At 44.0% G+C, this 17,243-nt stretch overlaps 1 protein-coding gene across 1 annotated transcript in view; it reads left to right on the forward strand.

Moving 5' to 3' along the window:
• Nucleotides 1–17,243, forward strand: part of ARHGAP23 (Rho GTPase activating protein 23) — a 110,433-nt gene that overhangs the window by 71,742 nt on the left and 21,448 nt on the right. The window contains 4 exon segments of the mRNA XM_020997491.2: nucleotides 11,667–11,745; nucleotides 12,441–12,514; nucleotides 13,348–13,437; nucleotides 14,356–14,481. Of these exon segments, the coding sequence (XP_020853150.2) occupies nucleotides 11,667–11,745; nucleotides 12,441–12,514; nucleotides 13,348–13,437; nucleotides 14,356–14,481 (369 nt within the window).

Below are 17,243 nucleotides of genomic sequence, written 5' to 3' on the forward strand. Positions count from 1 at the left end.
AGCTATAAAGTGATTTTCCAGGTCTGATCCTCAGTAAATGAATCAACAAGCATTTATTAAGTGCTCATTATGTAACAGACCCTGTCCTATTTGCTGGGGATGAAAATACAAAAAATAAAACAGACACTATTCTTCCCCCCCCTTTTTAAAAATAGTATTTTATTTTTTCCAATTACATGTAAAGACAATTTTCAACATTCATTTTTTGAAAGATTTTGAATTCCAAATTTTTCTCCCTTCCCTCCCTCCCCCTCCCCAAGACAGCAACGATCTTTGCTGTTATACATGTGCAATCATTTAAAACATATTTCCACATTAGTCATGTTGTGAAAAAAGGAAGAGTACAGAAGGAAAAAAAAAACACACAAAAAAAACCCCTTAAAAAAGTGAGGATAGTATGCTTTGATCTGCATTCAGACTCCATCAGTTCTTTCTCTGCATGTGGAGAGCATTTTCCATTATGAGTCTTTTGGAATTTTCTTGGATCATTGTATTGCTGAGAAGAGCTAAGCCAATTACAGTTGATCATCTAACAGTGTTACTGTTACTATGTACAATATTCTCCTGGTTCTGCTCACTTCACTCAGCATCAATTCATGTAAGTCTCCAGGTTTTTCTGAAATCCGCTTGCTCACTATTTCTTATAGAACAACAGTATCCCATCACAATTGTATACCACAACTTTTTCAGCCATTCCCCAATTGATGGGCATCCCCTAAATTTCCAATTCTTTGCCACCACCAAAAAAGCTGAAACACCCACTATTCTTAAGAAACTTGCATTCGAGAAGAGAAGATAAATACTTATATAAATATATACAGGACATATGCAAAGTATTTTGGGAGGGGCCCTAGCAGTCGGAGGGAATCAGGAAAGACTTCATGCTCTGAATCTTGCTGGAAGAGAAGGATTTTATAAGGTAGAGATAAGAAGACAGGGTATTCCCAGGATGAGGGATAGCAAGTGCAAAGGGAGAGAGAAAAGAGAGGAAGTCCTGTGTGGGAAAAATAGAGAGAAGAATAGCATGGCTGGCTCACAGAATCTGGGAGGGGAAGTAATGCATAATGAGGCTGAAAAGATGTATTGCGGTCAGGTAGTGGAGTGCTTTAAAAGCTAAACAGAGAAGTGTGTGTTTTATCTTAGAAGCAATAAGGAACCACTGGAATGTATTAAGTAGGAAAGAACGTGGTCAGATCTACCCTTCTGAAAACTCCTTTGGCAGCTGAGATGAAGGATGGCTTGGAGTGGGAAGACCAGTTAAGAGGCCACTGTAATAGCCTGGGAAAGAGGTAATGATGGCCTAAACTAGGTTGGTGGCTGTGTGAATACAAAGAAGGGGGTCATAGAGATGATGTAGAAGGAGAAAGGGAAGATCTGGCAACTGACTGGAGGACACATGGAGTGAAGGAGTCGGGAGAAATGCTGAGGTCACAAACCTGGGAGACTAGAAGGATGGTGGTATCCTTGACAGTAATATGGAAGCTCAGAAGAGGAAAGATGAGTTCTGTCTTGGAAATGCTGACTTTGAGATGTCAATGGATTTCTGAGTGGAAATATCCAATAGGCAGCTAGTGACCTGTGACCTGTGCCTGGACCTCAGCGGAGAGACCGGAGCTGAGTATATGGATTTGTGAGTCATTTATGCAACTCATGGGAGCTGATGAACACTCACAGTTAGGGGGCATGCTCTGGGTTATGAGTCAGCAAAAGAGATGGAGGCAGGATGGTCAGACAGCCAGGAGGAGATCCAGGAGAGAGCAGTGTCAAAAAGACCCGGAGAGAACAGAATTTCCAAGGTGGAAAGCGTGGTTAGCAGTGGTATATGGTACATGGTAACAGTGTCCTATGCTACAGAGAAGTCAGGAAACATGAGGCCTGATGTGTCTTCTGCTCAATAAAAAGCTCCAGGGGTAAAATAAAGGCAAAAAAAAAAAAAGCAAAAAACCACCAAAAACAAAAACAAAAACTCCAGGGACTCCCTATTGTGTCTAGTATCAAAATATAAAACCCAGGGTGTGGTGGGGGGAGCGGGGAAGGAATACAGCTAGGTAGGACAGTGGATAGAGCACCAGCCCTGGAGTCAGGAGGACCTGAGTTTAAATTTAGTCTCAGACACTTACTAGCTGTATGACCCTGAGCAAGTCACTTACCTCCAAAAAAAAATACAAACTCTTCTGTTTGATTTCATCACAACCCTCCCTATCTTTCCAGCCTTCTTACACATTATTCCCCTCGTCATGCTCTCTGGTGCAGACATACTGGCCTGCTCGCGGATCTGCAAACATAGCACTTTCTCTCCTATCTCCATGGGAACATTTGCTGTTCCCTCATGCCAGGAATGCCCTACCTCCTTACCTCTGCCTCTTAGAATCCCTGGTTTCCTTTAAGACTCGGCTCAACCACACCTTGTACGTGAATTCTTTCCTGACCCACCCCCCCAGTTGCAAGTGCTACCCCCACAAACTATGTTGTATTCATCCTGTGCATGTAACACTTATGCCTCCCCATTAGAATCTAAACTACTTGAGATCAGGGATCTTTTTTCTTATCTCTTAGTGCTTAGCATATTATCTGGTACTTAGTAATTAATAACTGCTTACTGCATGATTGATTATTGTGTGAGAGGTGTGTTAGGTCTGTTGGGGAGAGCTGGTTGTTTTATCTTGTATTCATCCATTCAATATTTATTGAATATGCGCTCCCACTATTGAATAACAAGAACCTGTGGAAGATACTGAAAGAAACAAGACTTAGCCCCTGCCCTCAGGGAGCTTGTGGTCTAGTTGGGCAGATGAAGCATTAGATCAGAGATTTACAGGTGAGCATGAACCTTAGAGGCCCAATCCTTTTATAGATGAGGAAACTGAGGCAGAGAAAACGGAAGTGACCTTCCCAAGGTCATCTAAGTACTATGTAACAGAGCCAAGATTTGATCCCTCATTCTGATACCAGATATGGTGCTCTTTCCACCTGACCCCACTGTCTCACACATGCAGACAGCTTTAGTTCCAGGTCGGATGAGATCAAGTTCCTTACAAAAGTTACAAACAGGGCTATAAGTAACAGAGAAAAGAGCAAGAACTAAGATGACCAGGGAGGACTTCCTGGAGGAGATGACCTTTGGGTCTGAGTAGGTTGAGAGAGGCTTGGAAGATAGAAGGGTTTGATTGCCCGGTTTGGAAGGATAGGATTGCCATAGGTGGAGATGGAGGAGAGGGGAGGTCAAGGATAGGGCAGCTCTGAAGATGAGCGGAGCAGCAAGAGTGTAGAGGGAGGAAAGCCTGTGTGTTTTGGGAAAAGCAAGTAATCCAATTAGACTGAAATGTAGGGTGTGTGAGCAGGAGAATGGTGGGTGATAAAACTGGGAAGGAACGTCGGGGCCAGATTTGGAGAGGGTCTTAAATGACAGATGATAGAGTTTGGATTTTATTAGGGAGGTAAAAGGAAGCTGTTGGAAGCTTGTAAGGAGTGGATGGGTGATGTGTATGATCAGGAGCTGCTCTTTAGAAAAACTCCACTATCCTGGTGTTCTAGGATGGATTGAGAGTGGCTCCAGAACGCTCAAGGCGGCAAGAGCCGTTAGGGGGCCCTTGCAATTGTCTGGATCGTTGGATCAAACTCAAATAGAAATGAAGGCCATTAACACTCCTACGGATCTCTGCAGCCCATGTTGATTTAGAAAACCACATATTGGCATTGTATAATTTAGCTGTATTTTCATTAATTCTGTTAAATATTTCCTGGTTGGCTTAAATCTCCTTCCTGAGTGTTTGACACCTCTGATTTGTACAGTCGGCAGTCGGGACTTGAATTAGAGGCTGACAATGGGAGTAGAGACTGTGGAGGGAAGGACAGAACTTGGTGACAGGTTGGACATGCGGGGTCTAAGCTCTAAGGTTTCATGACTAGACTAAAAGAAGATATGGTGCCAGTAATAGAAATAATGATGTTGTTTGGTCATTTTCAGTTGTGTCTGACTCTCTGTGACCCCATGTGGGGTTTTCTTGGCAAAGATACTGGAGTGGTTTGCCATTTCCCTCTCTAGCTCATTTTACAGGTGAGGAAACTGAGGCAGACAGGGTTAAGCCAGATTTGAACTCAGGAAGATGAGTCTTCTTGAATTCAGGCCCAGCAGTATATCCATCGTGCCACCTAGCTGCCCTCCCCAAATTATAGAATGTTTTGTGAATTTGCATGTCATGCTTTTTGTGTATATTCTCTCATTTGAGACATAGCAACCTTGTGAGGTAGATGCTATTATTCCATTTTACAGATGAGGCAAATGAGGTTGAAAAGTTAAATGACTTGCGCTGTCACACAGTTCTATGTGCCTGGCACGTAGTTGGTACTTAATAAATGCTTGTTGACTTGACACAGAGAGGAAATATCAGAGGCAGGATTTAGAACTCAGGTCTTCCTGACTCTAGGTCCAATCTACCCACAAGGCCAATCTGCCTCCCATAAAGAAGTCAGAAGGAGAAGTGGGTTTGATGGTCGGAGTGGAGATGATGAGGTCGATTTTGTTCATGTTGTTCATGAGGTGCCAGTGGGTCATTCAGTTGGAAATGGCCAAGAGGCGGTAGGAGGCCAGAGGTCTGGCTAAGAGGAAAAGTTGGGGCTAGAGATACAGACTTGGAATCTTCCTCAGGAATCACTGAAGCCATGGATCACAAGAGAAAGTCCAGCTAGAAGAGAAGCAGAGGTTGGGAGGGCAGTGTTACAGAAGATCCAAATTTGGAGAGAAGTGTGAGGTGGAGAGAAAGTGAAACCAAAAGAGAAATGGGAAAGAGGGATGGGCCAAGAATCATACTCTTCGAACTGGAAGGGAACCTCAGGGATCATCTAGTTCAACTGTATCTGAACAAGAATCCATGTTATAATATAGATTGTTAGGTGGTGCAGTAGGTGGAGCATTGGGCCAGGGGTGAGGAAACCATGAATTCAACTCCTGCCTCAGACACTTACTTTCTGAGTACCATGGGCAATCACTTAGCATCTCTAGGCCTCAGTGTCCTCACCTGTAAAATGGGGATAAAAATAGCACCTCCCTTTTATAAACTTTAAAGTGTAAATGCTGGCTATTATTATAGTGATCATTCAGTTTTTGACTGAAGACCTCTATTGAAGTGAGACATGCTCCCTTCCAAGGTAACCCATGCTACATTTTTAGGCCTCTGAGTGTTAGTTAGGAAGGTTTATCCTCATGTCAAGATTAAATCAGCAATGTGTGATGGAACCACATTAGAGACTGGGGACCATTTGATCTGAGAGCTGGAAGGAGCCTCAGAGGCCATCTACCTGAGGGTTCTCATTTTACAGATGAGGAAACCAAGGTCTAGGCAAGATATGACTTGACCAAGGTTACAATGGAGGGTTAGCATCAGAGATGGGATTTCAATCCAGGACCTCTGGATGATAATAGCTAGAATTACTATAGGGTGCTGCTTCTCAACTGGATTAAATACTCCCTTTGTGACCCTGGCCCAGGCACTTTGCCATCGCTGGGCCCTGGCTTCTTCACCTATAAAAACAAGAGGGCTAGACTAGATTGAGTCTTAGATTTTTTTCAGGACAATTGCTGTCTAGTTTCATGTCTCCCATATTGACTTAAAAAACTGCACAAATATTAATACCTCAGAGGTCTTTTCTTTTTCTGTTAGGAGAGCTAGGAAAGTGTGGTGTTATAGAAGCCAAGGGAAGAGAGGGCATTCAGAAGGAGCAGTGGTCCGAAAGTATCATATGCATTGCAGAGGTCATGGAGGATGAGGACTGGAAGGCTTTCACCATAAAACAGTTTCAGTAAAGTGGGGTCAGCAGGAATGAGTATGTGAGGGGAATGGGGAATGAAACCAAATCGCAAGGAGTTAGGGACTTGCGGGTGGTGAGGAAGTAGGGTATAGATTAGATTTGAGAAGCTTGTTGCTTTACGTCTTGAGTTAAATTTGTTGGGGTGAGGATGCTGCGATATGTAAGGCAGCAGTGCCCTCTGGTGGCATGAGTGTATAATTACTTTTGGAGCCCAGATGTATTCAACTGAAACAATCATCCATCAATCAGTATTAAGGCCCTACTATGTGCTGGACATTGTGCTAGTTGCATGAGATCCGAAAATCTCCCCCCCCCGCCAAAATAATCTCTTCCTTATATTTAGTCACTGTATGTCTACTGATTCCTTCTCTATTGCCTACGACGTGGCTGAGTCCTCTCCATCCTTAAAAAACCCTCTCTGGCCCATTCTAGCCTATATCTCTCTTCCCTTCCTCAGCCAAACTTCTAGGAAAAAAGCCCCCTACACTTGTTATGGCTACTTTTTCTCTTATTTGTCTGCTTGTTATCTCCCCCATTAGATTATGAGCTCCTTGAGGACAGGGACTGTCTTTTGCATCATTTTGTATTCCCAGTGCTTAGCGCAGTGCCTGGAACATAGTAGGTGTTTAATAAATGTTTGACAATGGACTCTTCTCTCACTTTTTTTTAAACCCTTTGCAATCTGTCTTCTTCTTCATTACAGGCCTGGAACTCCTGAGAAAGGAGAACACAGTTACCAGTGGGATCTTAATTGCTGATGGCCTTTCAAAAGCCATCATCTTTTTTTTTGCAACATTTGACATTGTTGACTATCTTCTCCTTTTGAGCACTCTCTCTGCTTAGCGCTCTCTCTCTCTCTCTCTCTCTCTCTCTCTCTCTCTCTCTCTCTCTCTCTCTCTCTCTCTTTCAGTTCTCCTCCTGTCTGTGTGACCACCACTTCTCATTCTCCTTTGCTGGATCGGTATCCATATCCTGCCCTCTAATTGTGGGTGTACCCCAAAGCTCTGTCCTAGGCTCTCTTCTGTCTCTCTCCATTCCTCTCTCTCTCTCTGTCTCTATATCTGTCTCTCTCTCTCTCCATATCTCTCCATCTCTCTGTTTCTGTATCTGTAGCTCTCTCTCTCTTTTCTCTCTCTCTCCCCATATTTCTGTCTCTCTGTTTCTCTCCATCTCTCTCTATCTCTTCCTCCCTCCCTCCTCTCCATCTCTTTGTGTGTCTTTCCCTCTCCTCTCTGTCTCTGTCTCTCACTGCTTCTCTGTCTCTGTCTGTCTCTCTCTTTCTCTCGCTCTCATTTTCTCTCTCCTATACTGATGACTGTCAGATCTATACATCTCTCATTTTACAGATACAGAAACCATCCCTCCCCTAAGCTCTGCTTGCACATCACATATTAGTTATTGGACATTTAGAACTGGATGTCCCATGTGTGTCTTAAACTCAACATGTCCAAAATAGACCTCATTATCTTTTCCCCCCAAACCTCTGTCTTCTAAATTTCCCTATCTCTGAAGAGGGCACCACCATCTTTTCGGTTACCCAGATTCGTAACCTTGGTATCATCTTGGACTCTTCATTTTCACTTGATTCACAATCCAGTTGTTGATAAATCATGCTGCTTCTATGAACTCTTCCACATCTTTCATGAAGTTTTGTGCTCCCACAGCCACGCCCTAGCTCAGGCTCCCATTATCCCTCTCCTGGATTATTGCAGTAATCTCCTAATTGATTGGCCAGCCTCAAGTCATCCCCCTCGCCAAACCATTTTCTTTGCAGCTTCCAGTGATTTTCATGTACACATCTGACCATGTGATCCTTTCATCTCAATAAACTCCAGTGGTTCCCTATTTCCTGTAGGTTTACTTTGTTTGGCATTTTAAGCCCTTCCCAACCTGGCCCCATCCTACCTTCCTAGCTTTATAACACATTACTTCCCTCCCCACATGTTACAGTCCAGTCAAATTGGCCTCCTTACTGTCCTTCACACATAGCACTTCATCTCCAGTCTCTGTGTCTCATCTCCTTGCCTTTGTACTGACTGTCGCCCAAGCCTGGAATGCTTTCTCTTTTCACCTCCAGCTCTTAGAATCCCTAGCTTCCTTCAGGGCTCAGCCCATGTCACCTTCTACATGGATCCTCTTCTGACCTTCTCAGATACTGGTGCCTTCCCTCCCAATTATTTTGTATCTGTTTTGTGTGTGTGTGCCCACACACACGCGCACACTCACACACACACACACACACACACACGAAATGTATATGTTGTCTCTCCTTTCTAGATTGTGAGAAAGTGACTAATTTTTTCTTTGTATTTCCAGTGCTTACCACAGTGCTTGGTATTTAGTAAGGGATTAATGAATGCTTGTTATTTTAGTGACTGAAATAGCCTCTGCCCTCAAGGAGCATACATTCTATAGGAGGGTAATGACAGGTACAACAAGTCTATATATTGTTGCTTCTGCTGCTGCTGTTGTTTGCCCTTCTTTCTCCAAGATGACTGATGACATCTTGACTTATGGGTGAATTGGACACAAGTGAGGCAGATCTGTGCGAAGTCATCAGCTTCACTGGGGTGGGGAGCTCTAACAGCTGGGGGGATCAGGAAAGGCTTCATGTAGTAGACAGTGCTTGAAGCTGAGCTTTGAAGGAAACCAGAGATTCTGAGAAGGCAAAGGTGAGGATCAGGTGCATTCTAGGCAGGGAATGGGGGCAGTTTGAGTGAAAATGTGGAGTTAGGAAATGGAGTGTCTGTTTTGGGGAATGACGAGGCCAGTTTGACTAGATTAAAGAGTGTGGGAAGTGGAGAAATGTATAAGAAAACTCAGAGAGGTAGGATGGTGTTAGGTTGTAAAGGATTTTAAATGCCAAACTGGTCAAACAAAGACAAGGAGACAAGGGACACAGAGACTGGAGATGAAGTGCTACGTGTGAGGAACAGTGAGGAGGCCAGTTTGCATTTGATCCTAGGCATAACAGGGAGCCCTTAGGGTTTATTGAGTAACAGTGGCACAGTCAAACCTGTGCTTCAGGACTATTCCTTTGGCAGCCGAGTGGAGGGTGGATTGAAAAAAGGCTAGACTTGAGTGCAGGGAGACCAATTAGGAGTTTATTGTATTGTCCATTTGGGCAGGTCCCAAATTTAAACTCATCCTCCTGAGTTCAAATCTGGCCTCAGACACTTTCTAGCTGTGTGACCCTGGGCAAGTCACTTAGCCCTGTTTGCCTCAGTTTCCTCATCTGTCAAATGAGCTGGAGAAGGAAATGGCAAACCACTCCAGTAGCTTTGCCAAAGAAAACCCCAAATGGGGTCGTGGAGAGTCAGACACGACGGAAATAATTGAACAACATAAACAACCATGTGAAAGTTGATGAAGAATGGAACCAAGATTGTGGCCCTTTGAGTAGAGAAACAAAGATAGATGCTAAAGAGGTGAAGGTAGAATTAATAATTAATAGTAGCTGGCATTTATAGTGCCTTAAGGTGTGCAAAGCACTTTACACATGCTGTCTAGTTTTAGCCCCACAACGACTCTGGGAGGTAAGTGCTCCTATTATCCCCATTTTACAGATGAGGAATCTTGGGCTAAGAGACTTGCTCAGAGTCACTCAGCTTGTAAGTATCTGACACAGGATTCTAACTCAGATCTTCTTGACTGCAAGTCTAATTTCTAGCTGCTTAGAATCGCCCAGATTCTCCCATTTGTTAAGTATTTACTGCATGTAGAGCACTGTGTCAGACCATGGAGGAGATGAAAAGTTTACATAAGGTCAAGACCCTGATGACAAGGAGAATATGGTTTGGTTGGGGCATTCTGATACATACATACATCTAGAGTTGCAAAGGATCCTAGGGGACATCGCGTCCTTTAGATGGGATAACGGAGGCCCAGAGAGGTGCTTAAGGTCCCATGGGCAGTAAGTGGGGAGGGCCAGTGTTAGGGCCTTTGTCAGCATTGCCTCATAATATCTCAAATTGAAATCTCTCTTTAAGGCACATAAAGCATTCCTTTAGCAATGGTCCTTTGAGGTAGATGATATATAAATGTTACCAAGCAGGATGGCTCAGGGGAGAAACCACTGCCTTAGGGTCAGAGGACCAGGGTCTGAACTCTATCTCTTTTACTTCCTACCTCCATGACCTTGGGATAGTTGCCATCTCTCTGGGCCTCAGTTTCCTCTTCTGTAAAAAGATGAGGTTGGAGCCTCTAAGCTTCCTTTCGGCTCAGAAATCTATGGAACCTTGATCCCTTTTCCATAGATGGGGAAGCAGGCACAGAGGAGTTAGAGGGCTTTCCCAGAGTCACACAGCTACTACAGAGTAGCAGAGCCATTCAAACTGGGGCCTCTTGGCTCTAAGCCCAGGGTGCACTCTGTAACTATAGCAAAAAGGAATGCATGATAAGTTAGGTACAAAATGATATTGAGGAATGTGGGGAAAGATCAGAAGGGTTTAGGGAGGAGGCAGCATTAGAGCTGGGTTACAAATGATGGACAAGATTTCAACAGGTGGGGCGAAAGAGGAGAGGACATTCCAGGCATAGAGAACAGGTCACGGAGGCAAGGAAGTGCAGGGAACCGACAGGGTACAGTGAAAAGCCAGCCTATTCTTGTTGCTGTCCAGTTGTTTCAATCATTTCTAACTCTTTGTGACCCCATTTGATAGTTTCCTTGGCAAAGATACTGGAGTGGTTTGCCATTTCCTTCTCCAGTTTATTTTACAGATGAGGAAACTGAGGCAAATGGGGCTAAGTCACTTACCCAGGGTCACACAGCTAGTAAGTGTCTGAGGCCAGATTTGAACTCAGGAAGGTGAGCCTTCCTGACTTGAGGCCTGGTACTCTATCCACTGTGCCACCTAGCTGCCTACTACTTTACTCTAGACTACTCTACACTCACTCTAGCCAAACCTGACCATCCCCTAGTTCACTGTGTCCCCTCACTTTTCCCCACCTTCATGGCCAGCTCCCTGTACCTAGCATCCTTTCCCTTTCCTCCCCTTCTCTGACCTGTTCAATTACTGTCCATTCTTTGAAGCCCAAGTAAATGCCACCTCCTTATCCAGGAAGCCTCTGTCATCTCTATTCCCTACTCACCTCCTCTTCAATTGACTTAATAATTCAGTTAATAATGACCTTTGCCCCCTCAGACCTTACCTAATGCTTTTTTTGCATCTGTTGTGCACTTATGCATTTAAAAATAATTTTATTCACATCTGTAATTTGTGCCTCACCTTCGTTTTCCAATTTGTCACTCCTCCTCCCCTACCCATTGAGCTGTCTCTTAGAACAAAGAATAAAAAAGTAAGAGAAAAAGCAGCTTAGTAAAATTAACCAACGCAAGAGTCGGGGCCAACTTGATTACATATGCAGTGTTCCATATCCATAATCTCCCACTTCTGCCAAGAAGGGAAGGGAGCTGCCTTCTCATATATTTTCTTTGAGGAAAAACTCAGTCATCAGCATTCCCAAGCCTTCCTCTTATATTTTTTTTTTGTTATTGTTCTTTCTTGAATTCTTGTTGCATTTATTTTCTCATCAAAGTTATTTATGGATGTGCCATGCCCCTTCTGGACTATAAGTTCTATGATGATTATGAGGACAATAATAATAATAATAATAATAATAATAATAATAATAATAATGATAATAAAGTCTTATATCCTCCAGCACCCAATATGGTGCTATGTATGCATTTGGAACCTACTAGCTATTGAGTTGAATTGCTTGAAAATGTTTACTCAAAAGATACTGTGGTCACAGCCCTGGAGCTGCTCTCTCATTGGGCTGAAGTGGAGGGAGGGGGAGTTAGGGGCTTTGTTGGGCTTGTGAGGGACTTCCTGACTCTCTCCTTTGCTTCCTAGCGTTGGCAAGACCTCAATGTCATCAGCAGTCTCCTCAAGTCATTCTTCAGAAAACTGCCAGAGCCTTTGTTTACTGATGGTAAGTGGCTGTAGGGGGAATGGAGAAGAAATGTTTCTGTCTAAGCTACAAGCCCCTTTTGAGTGGAAGGCCTAAGAGTGAGCCAACTTCCTGCGTCTCTGAGAGGCTCCATCCTCCTGTACTGGTCTGACAGTTGCTGGTTCTTCAGGGGAGCCCCATGAGGCCTTAGAGGACTGATGTCTAGATAACCTTCTCCCTCTACCCTGCTGAATTTTGATTTCTGAGATAAGTGGGTACTCCCTTCTAAGCACTGTCCATTAGCTTTTTTCTCTCTTGGCCATATAGACACAAGGGATATTTGAGTACAAACAATGATAGATCAGAGAGTGCCATGAATGGCAGTACAATGGTATTTATGATAATGAACACACCCAAAAATGGATACCCATAACCATCCCTCCTATTCTCAGTCCAGCAAGTGATTTCCTCAATGATATTAACCATGGGTGGGCAGAGTTATTTTTTAAAATCTAGCATCTATGAACTTGTTTTCTTGATATTTTGATAATTGTATTTCAGTATAATTGGTTCCCTTTGCAATCCTGTGTATTTTATTTCATTCATCTAAGAGCATCATCCTGAGAAGGGGTTTACAGGCTTCACCAGACAGCCCAAGGGGTCCTTGACACACAAAAAGATTAAAACCCCCTGGAACATCACTAGTTTCAACAATGGGGACTTGTGTATTTTTACAGATAAATACAATGACTTCATTGAGGCCAATAGGATTGAAGACTCCAGAGAGAGAATGAAAACGCTGCGGAAACTGGTATGGAAAGAGAGGGATTATTTGGAAAGGGAGGGGAACAGATATGTTGTAGGAAGAAGAGCCAGTATTCCTTCATTGGGAATCAAGAGGTCTGGGTTTTTGTCTTGGTTCTGCCTTTAACTTAATATGTGACGTTAGACTTCTCCACTTGGTTTCCTTCACTGTAAATTGAAGGAGCTGGACTGGATGGTCTCTAGTTTCCTTCTAAAATCCAGTGGTTCTAGGGGATCATTCTTCACAAAATTCTTCAGGTGTGGCCATGGCTCCCATCCCTCCTTTTACCACTACTTCCCTGCTTCTGAACCAACAAATCACAAAGACTAGGGAAAGAGGGGAAGGAGGAGATAAGGAGAAAGAAGACTCAGTATCTGCTCTTGGGAACTCCCAGTCTCGTGGGGGAGGCCTAGCATTTACCCTCAAGAAGACCTATCTTTGTCACTAGTTTGCACAATACATTACATGTATTATCTTACAATAACCTTGTGAGGTAGGTACTCTTAGTATCACCATCTTACAGATAAGGAAACCAAGTCTGATTTGCCCAAGGTAACACAGTGAATAAGTGTCTCAGGCAGGATTTGAACCTAGAGTTTCCTATCTATCATTTTACCCATTATGTCACACTGACTTCAGGGGAGTTCAGTTTTCTGAACAGATTGGGGGCAGCATATAGGTCAGAGGATACATTCAGAGAGAGTAAAGAACTTAGGAGTGTGTATGGGGCTAAGTAATGTTGTAGAAGCCCTGAAGGGAACACTGTAGAAGGGGATTGTGGACAGATTAGAAGAAGCTGACATAGCCCTAGTCCCTGTTTTTTCCTTCTTCTCTCCTAGATCCGGGACCTTCCTGGTCACTACTATGAAACGCTCAAATTCCTTGTGGGCCACCTGAAAACAATTGCTGATCACTCAGAGAAGAACAAGGTATAGAAGAAGCAGCAGCCAGGATTCCCCCTGGGATTCTAATAAGCCAGCTTATAAAAATGAAAGTACCACCTCCCCCACCCCTACCAGAAATTCCCTTTACACCTCTAGAGGTCAAGGCCTTGTGCCTCTATGAAGTCCAGCCCTTTACCTAGCCTGAGAGGGCTGTCTTCTGGTCTCTTGAGATGGAGACCTCAGAGCCTCTTAGGGTTTCCCATCAATCCTTGCTAGGAGTCTGTCCTTGCACTTAGCCACAATACTTCCTACTGAATTGTCTTAGCCCAATCGATTGTTGGCCTCTCTCGCTTGGCTCTGGGTAGAATAGGACTTCCTCCAATTTTTAAAGTACAGTCAGGGCTGCTTTCACTTGTCCCTTTCAGGGTTTCCTGCTCCAAACAACTGGGAAGTCCTATCTACCATTTAACCTCTTTCTCTTTTCTTAAGTCCATCTTGTATGGAATAGGCTTGCGGATTACATGCTTTTATTCACATGTATACTTCCATTTGTATTATATGTGTATGATACGTTATTCTCCCCTATTAGAATGGGAGCTCTTTGAGAGTTGTCATGTTGTTATTTTGTCTTTGTTCCTCAAACACTTAGCCCAGTGCCGGGTCCACAGTAGGCACTTAATCAATGCTTGTTGACTTGACTTGACTTTCTGTGCCTATTTCTTAGTACAGTGCTGGTAAATGTTTCTAACTAACTGGGGCTGCCCCATTATGGAGCCCACGAAGCAAGTGAGACTCATACCGGGGGAGACAGGGGGAGTTGTAGATGGGGGTGCCTAAGAGAGAGGGAGCTCTGTGGGATGTGGACAGAGCCAGAAAGAGGGAAGATTGAAGACCTTTGGGAATGGGTTAGAGGAGAAAGAGTAGAAATCATTGACCGTCATTTACTTTCCCTCCCTTCCCAAGATGGAGCCCCGTAACCTTGCACTGGTATTTGGGCCCACGCTGGTGAGAACATCTGAAGACAACATGACAGATATGGTGACTCACATGCCTGACCGGTACAAGATCGTAGAGACGCTAATCCAGCATGTAAGTAGACCCTGCTTTGTGTGTATTTACCCCAGCTATGGTGACCATGCAGCCTAGATTTCCTAGATAATCCCAATTCTGTTCCATTCCTAAATCGGAGAAACATCCCATGTCAGGTCGTATGTGCCTGTTAGGATATGTGGGGATCCTGCCCAGCCACAGCCTGGACTTACCTCTACGTGACACATGCTGTACTTTTATGAACTTCAGGGCAGGTTGTTTGTCGTTGTTCAGTCCTTTCGGTCATGTCCAACTCTTCATGACCCCATTTGCAGTTTTCTTGGCAGAGACACTAGAGTGGTTTACCATTTCCTTCTCCAGCTCATTTGATGCATAAGGGAGCTAAGCTAAGCAGAACTGAGGGACTTGCCCAGGGTCACACACCTAGTAAGTGTCTGAGGCCAGATTTGGATCCAGGTCTTCCTGATTCCAGGCTCGGCATTCTATCCACTGTGCCACCTAGCTCCCCCTATGGTAGGACTGGAATTCAAATACTCCTGCTATTGCCCACCACCAGTGCTCACCTACTCTCTGACTTGTTTTTCCAGTAGTAGGGGTGAGTTATACCAAGCCACCTATATTCTCACCATGAACAATAGGCCACATTTGGGTGAGGATACCATCAGTGGGGAATGGGGACTTTTAACTCTGTGAGGGTGAGAAACTTATCCCTGGTGGAGGAGCCCCAGGGCTGGCTCTGATCCCCACCCCCCAATGAAAGAACCAGCCTACCTGTGGGTAGTTAATCAGATCTCAGTGAGCTCCTTCAAGTATATAATTTCTAACTCATTTCTTCCCTCTACTCTCTCTACCCATCCCCAGCTCATTCCTGGTTGTGCACTGCCTTCCCTGCTAGTCTGAGTGTATTTGGAGACCAAAAACTGTTTTTTAAAATAGTATTTTATTTTTTCCAAGTATATGTAAAGATAATTTTTAATATTTATTTTTATAAAATTTTGAGTTCCAAATTTTTCTCCCTCCCTCCCCTCCTCTATTCCTAAAACAATGAACAATTTGATATAGGTCATATATGTGTGATCACGTAAAACGTATTTCCATATTAGAGACTGAAAACTTTTTAACGTGAGTCACTTTACTCAACAAATTGACGGTTTTTTTATTAAACACCTACTGTATAACAGAGATGTAAGTACAAAGGATGAAGCAAACCTTACTTGTAATTAATTTACATTTTAATTGGGGAGACAAGTATATATAGAAATATATACAGATAAACATAAAGTTGAAAAGAAATAAAAGGTAGTTTGGGAGGGTGAAAGCGTTAGCAGTTGGGGGGGAGATCAGGAAAGTTCCTGAGCTGCATTTTAAAGGAAGAGAAGGACTCCGTGAGGAGGAGGTGAGGAAAGGATGCATTCCAGGCAGGAGGGAGGGCCAGTGCAAAGGCTTGGAGATGAGAGATGGAATGTTATGAGTGAGGAACAGATCAAAGATTAATTTGGCTGCATCTCAGAATGCAAGGGATGATGAGGCAGGTGGAATAATTGGGAGGGTGTTGCAGCAATATAGGCAAGTGATGAGGACCTGTGAGGGGAGATAAGGGATTGGATTCAAGAAATGGTGTGAAGGTAGAAATGGCAACATGTAGGGCAAGGAAGGGTGAAGGCTCAGGGATAAAGCTGACATTACAAATCTGGGAGACCGGAAGGATGATAGTGTCTTTGAGAGACTGTTGTTCCTTTGTTCTCGAAGAGAACCGGTGATATCAGGAGGGTGGTGTCTTGGCTTGAAAGTGAATTGGAGGGGCAGCTAGGTGGTGCAGTGGATAGAGCACCAGCCCTAGAGTCAGGAGGACCTGAGTTCAAGTCTGACCTCAGACACATAACACTTACTAGCTGTGTGACCCCGGGGCAAGTCACTTAACCCCCCCCCAAAAAAAAGAAGAAAGTGAATTGGATTTAAGTGAGGCAGAGCTGTGCTGTCATCAGCTCCAGAGTTGTTGGAGTCCAGTGGCAAAACATAGGTCAGGATGACCGGAGATGGCCCAGAATGCAATAGGAGACCTTGGCCTTTTTAAGCCAAGGTCTTTCCCAGGTCTCAGTTTGTCTGAGGCAACACCCATTCAGTGGTTCAAGGCTAGGTCGGAACTGAGGTAAAAGATGGCCTAGTTTGCCTTCACAAAAGAATCCGTGAAGGAGGGGGGAAACTCTCAGAGTTTCTGATCTTTGAGCAAAATAAGGGAGCCCAAGTTTCCTCTTCTGCAGAGTAGGATAAGAATGAACTCTATTATCTCCCTTGGAGCTGGTGGTGATTCTAATTAATTGATCTATGGGGAATAGAACGGCCACTAGGCAGCTTGGTGTAGTGGAGAAAGAGCTGCCTTCTGAACCAGGAAGGCCTGGATTCAAGCCCTGCTTCTGATGCCTTCTGACTGTGTGACCTTGGGCAAGTCACTGAACTTTTCAGTTCTCTAGGCAACTCTTTAAAACTAGAAGTTGCAGAGAATATGTTGACGTGTAGTGGTAGGGAGAGTTTCCCCTCTGAGAGTTCCTTGTGCCAATTAAATCAGGTCTGGGTGGCATAGTGGATGGAATGCCAGACCTGGAATCAGGAAGACTGGAGTTCAAATCTAGCCTCAGACACTTACTAGTTGTATGACCTTGGGCAAGTTGCTTAACACTGTCTGCTTCAGTTTCCTTATCTGTAAAAATGAGCTGGAGAAGGAAATGAAACCACTCCAGTATCTTTGCCAAGAAAATCCCAAATGGGGTCATGAAGAGTTGAACTGTAAAATGACTGAACAA

This window comes from Phascolarctos cinereus, unplaced genomic scaffold (assembly GCF_003287225.1).
Source record: "Phascolarctos cinereus isolate Bilbo 61053 unplaced genomic scaffold, phaCin_HiC Scaffold_5;HRSCAF=322, whole genome shotgun sequence".
Taxonomy (NCBI): domain Eukaryota; kingdom Metazoa; phylum Chordata; class Mammalia; order Diprotodontia; family Phascolarctidae; genus Phascolarctos; species Phascolarctos cinereus.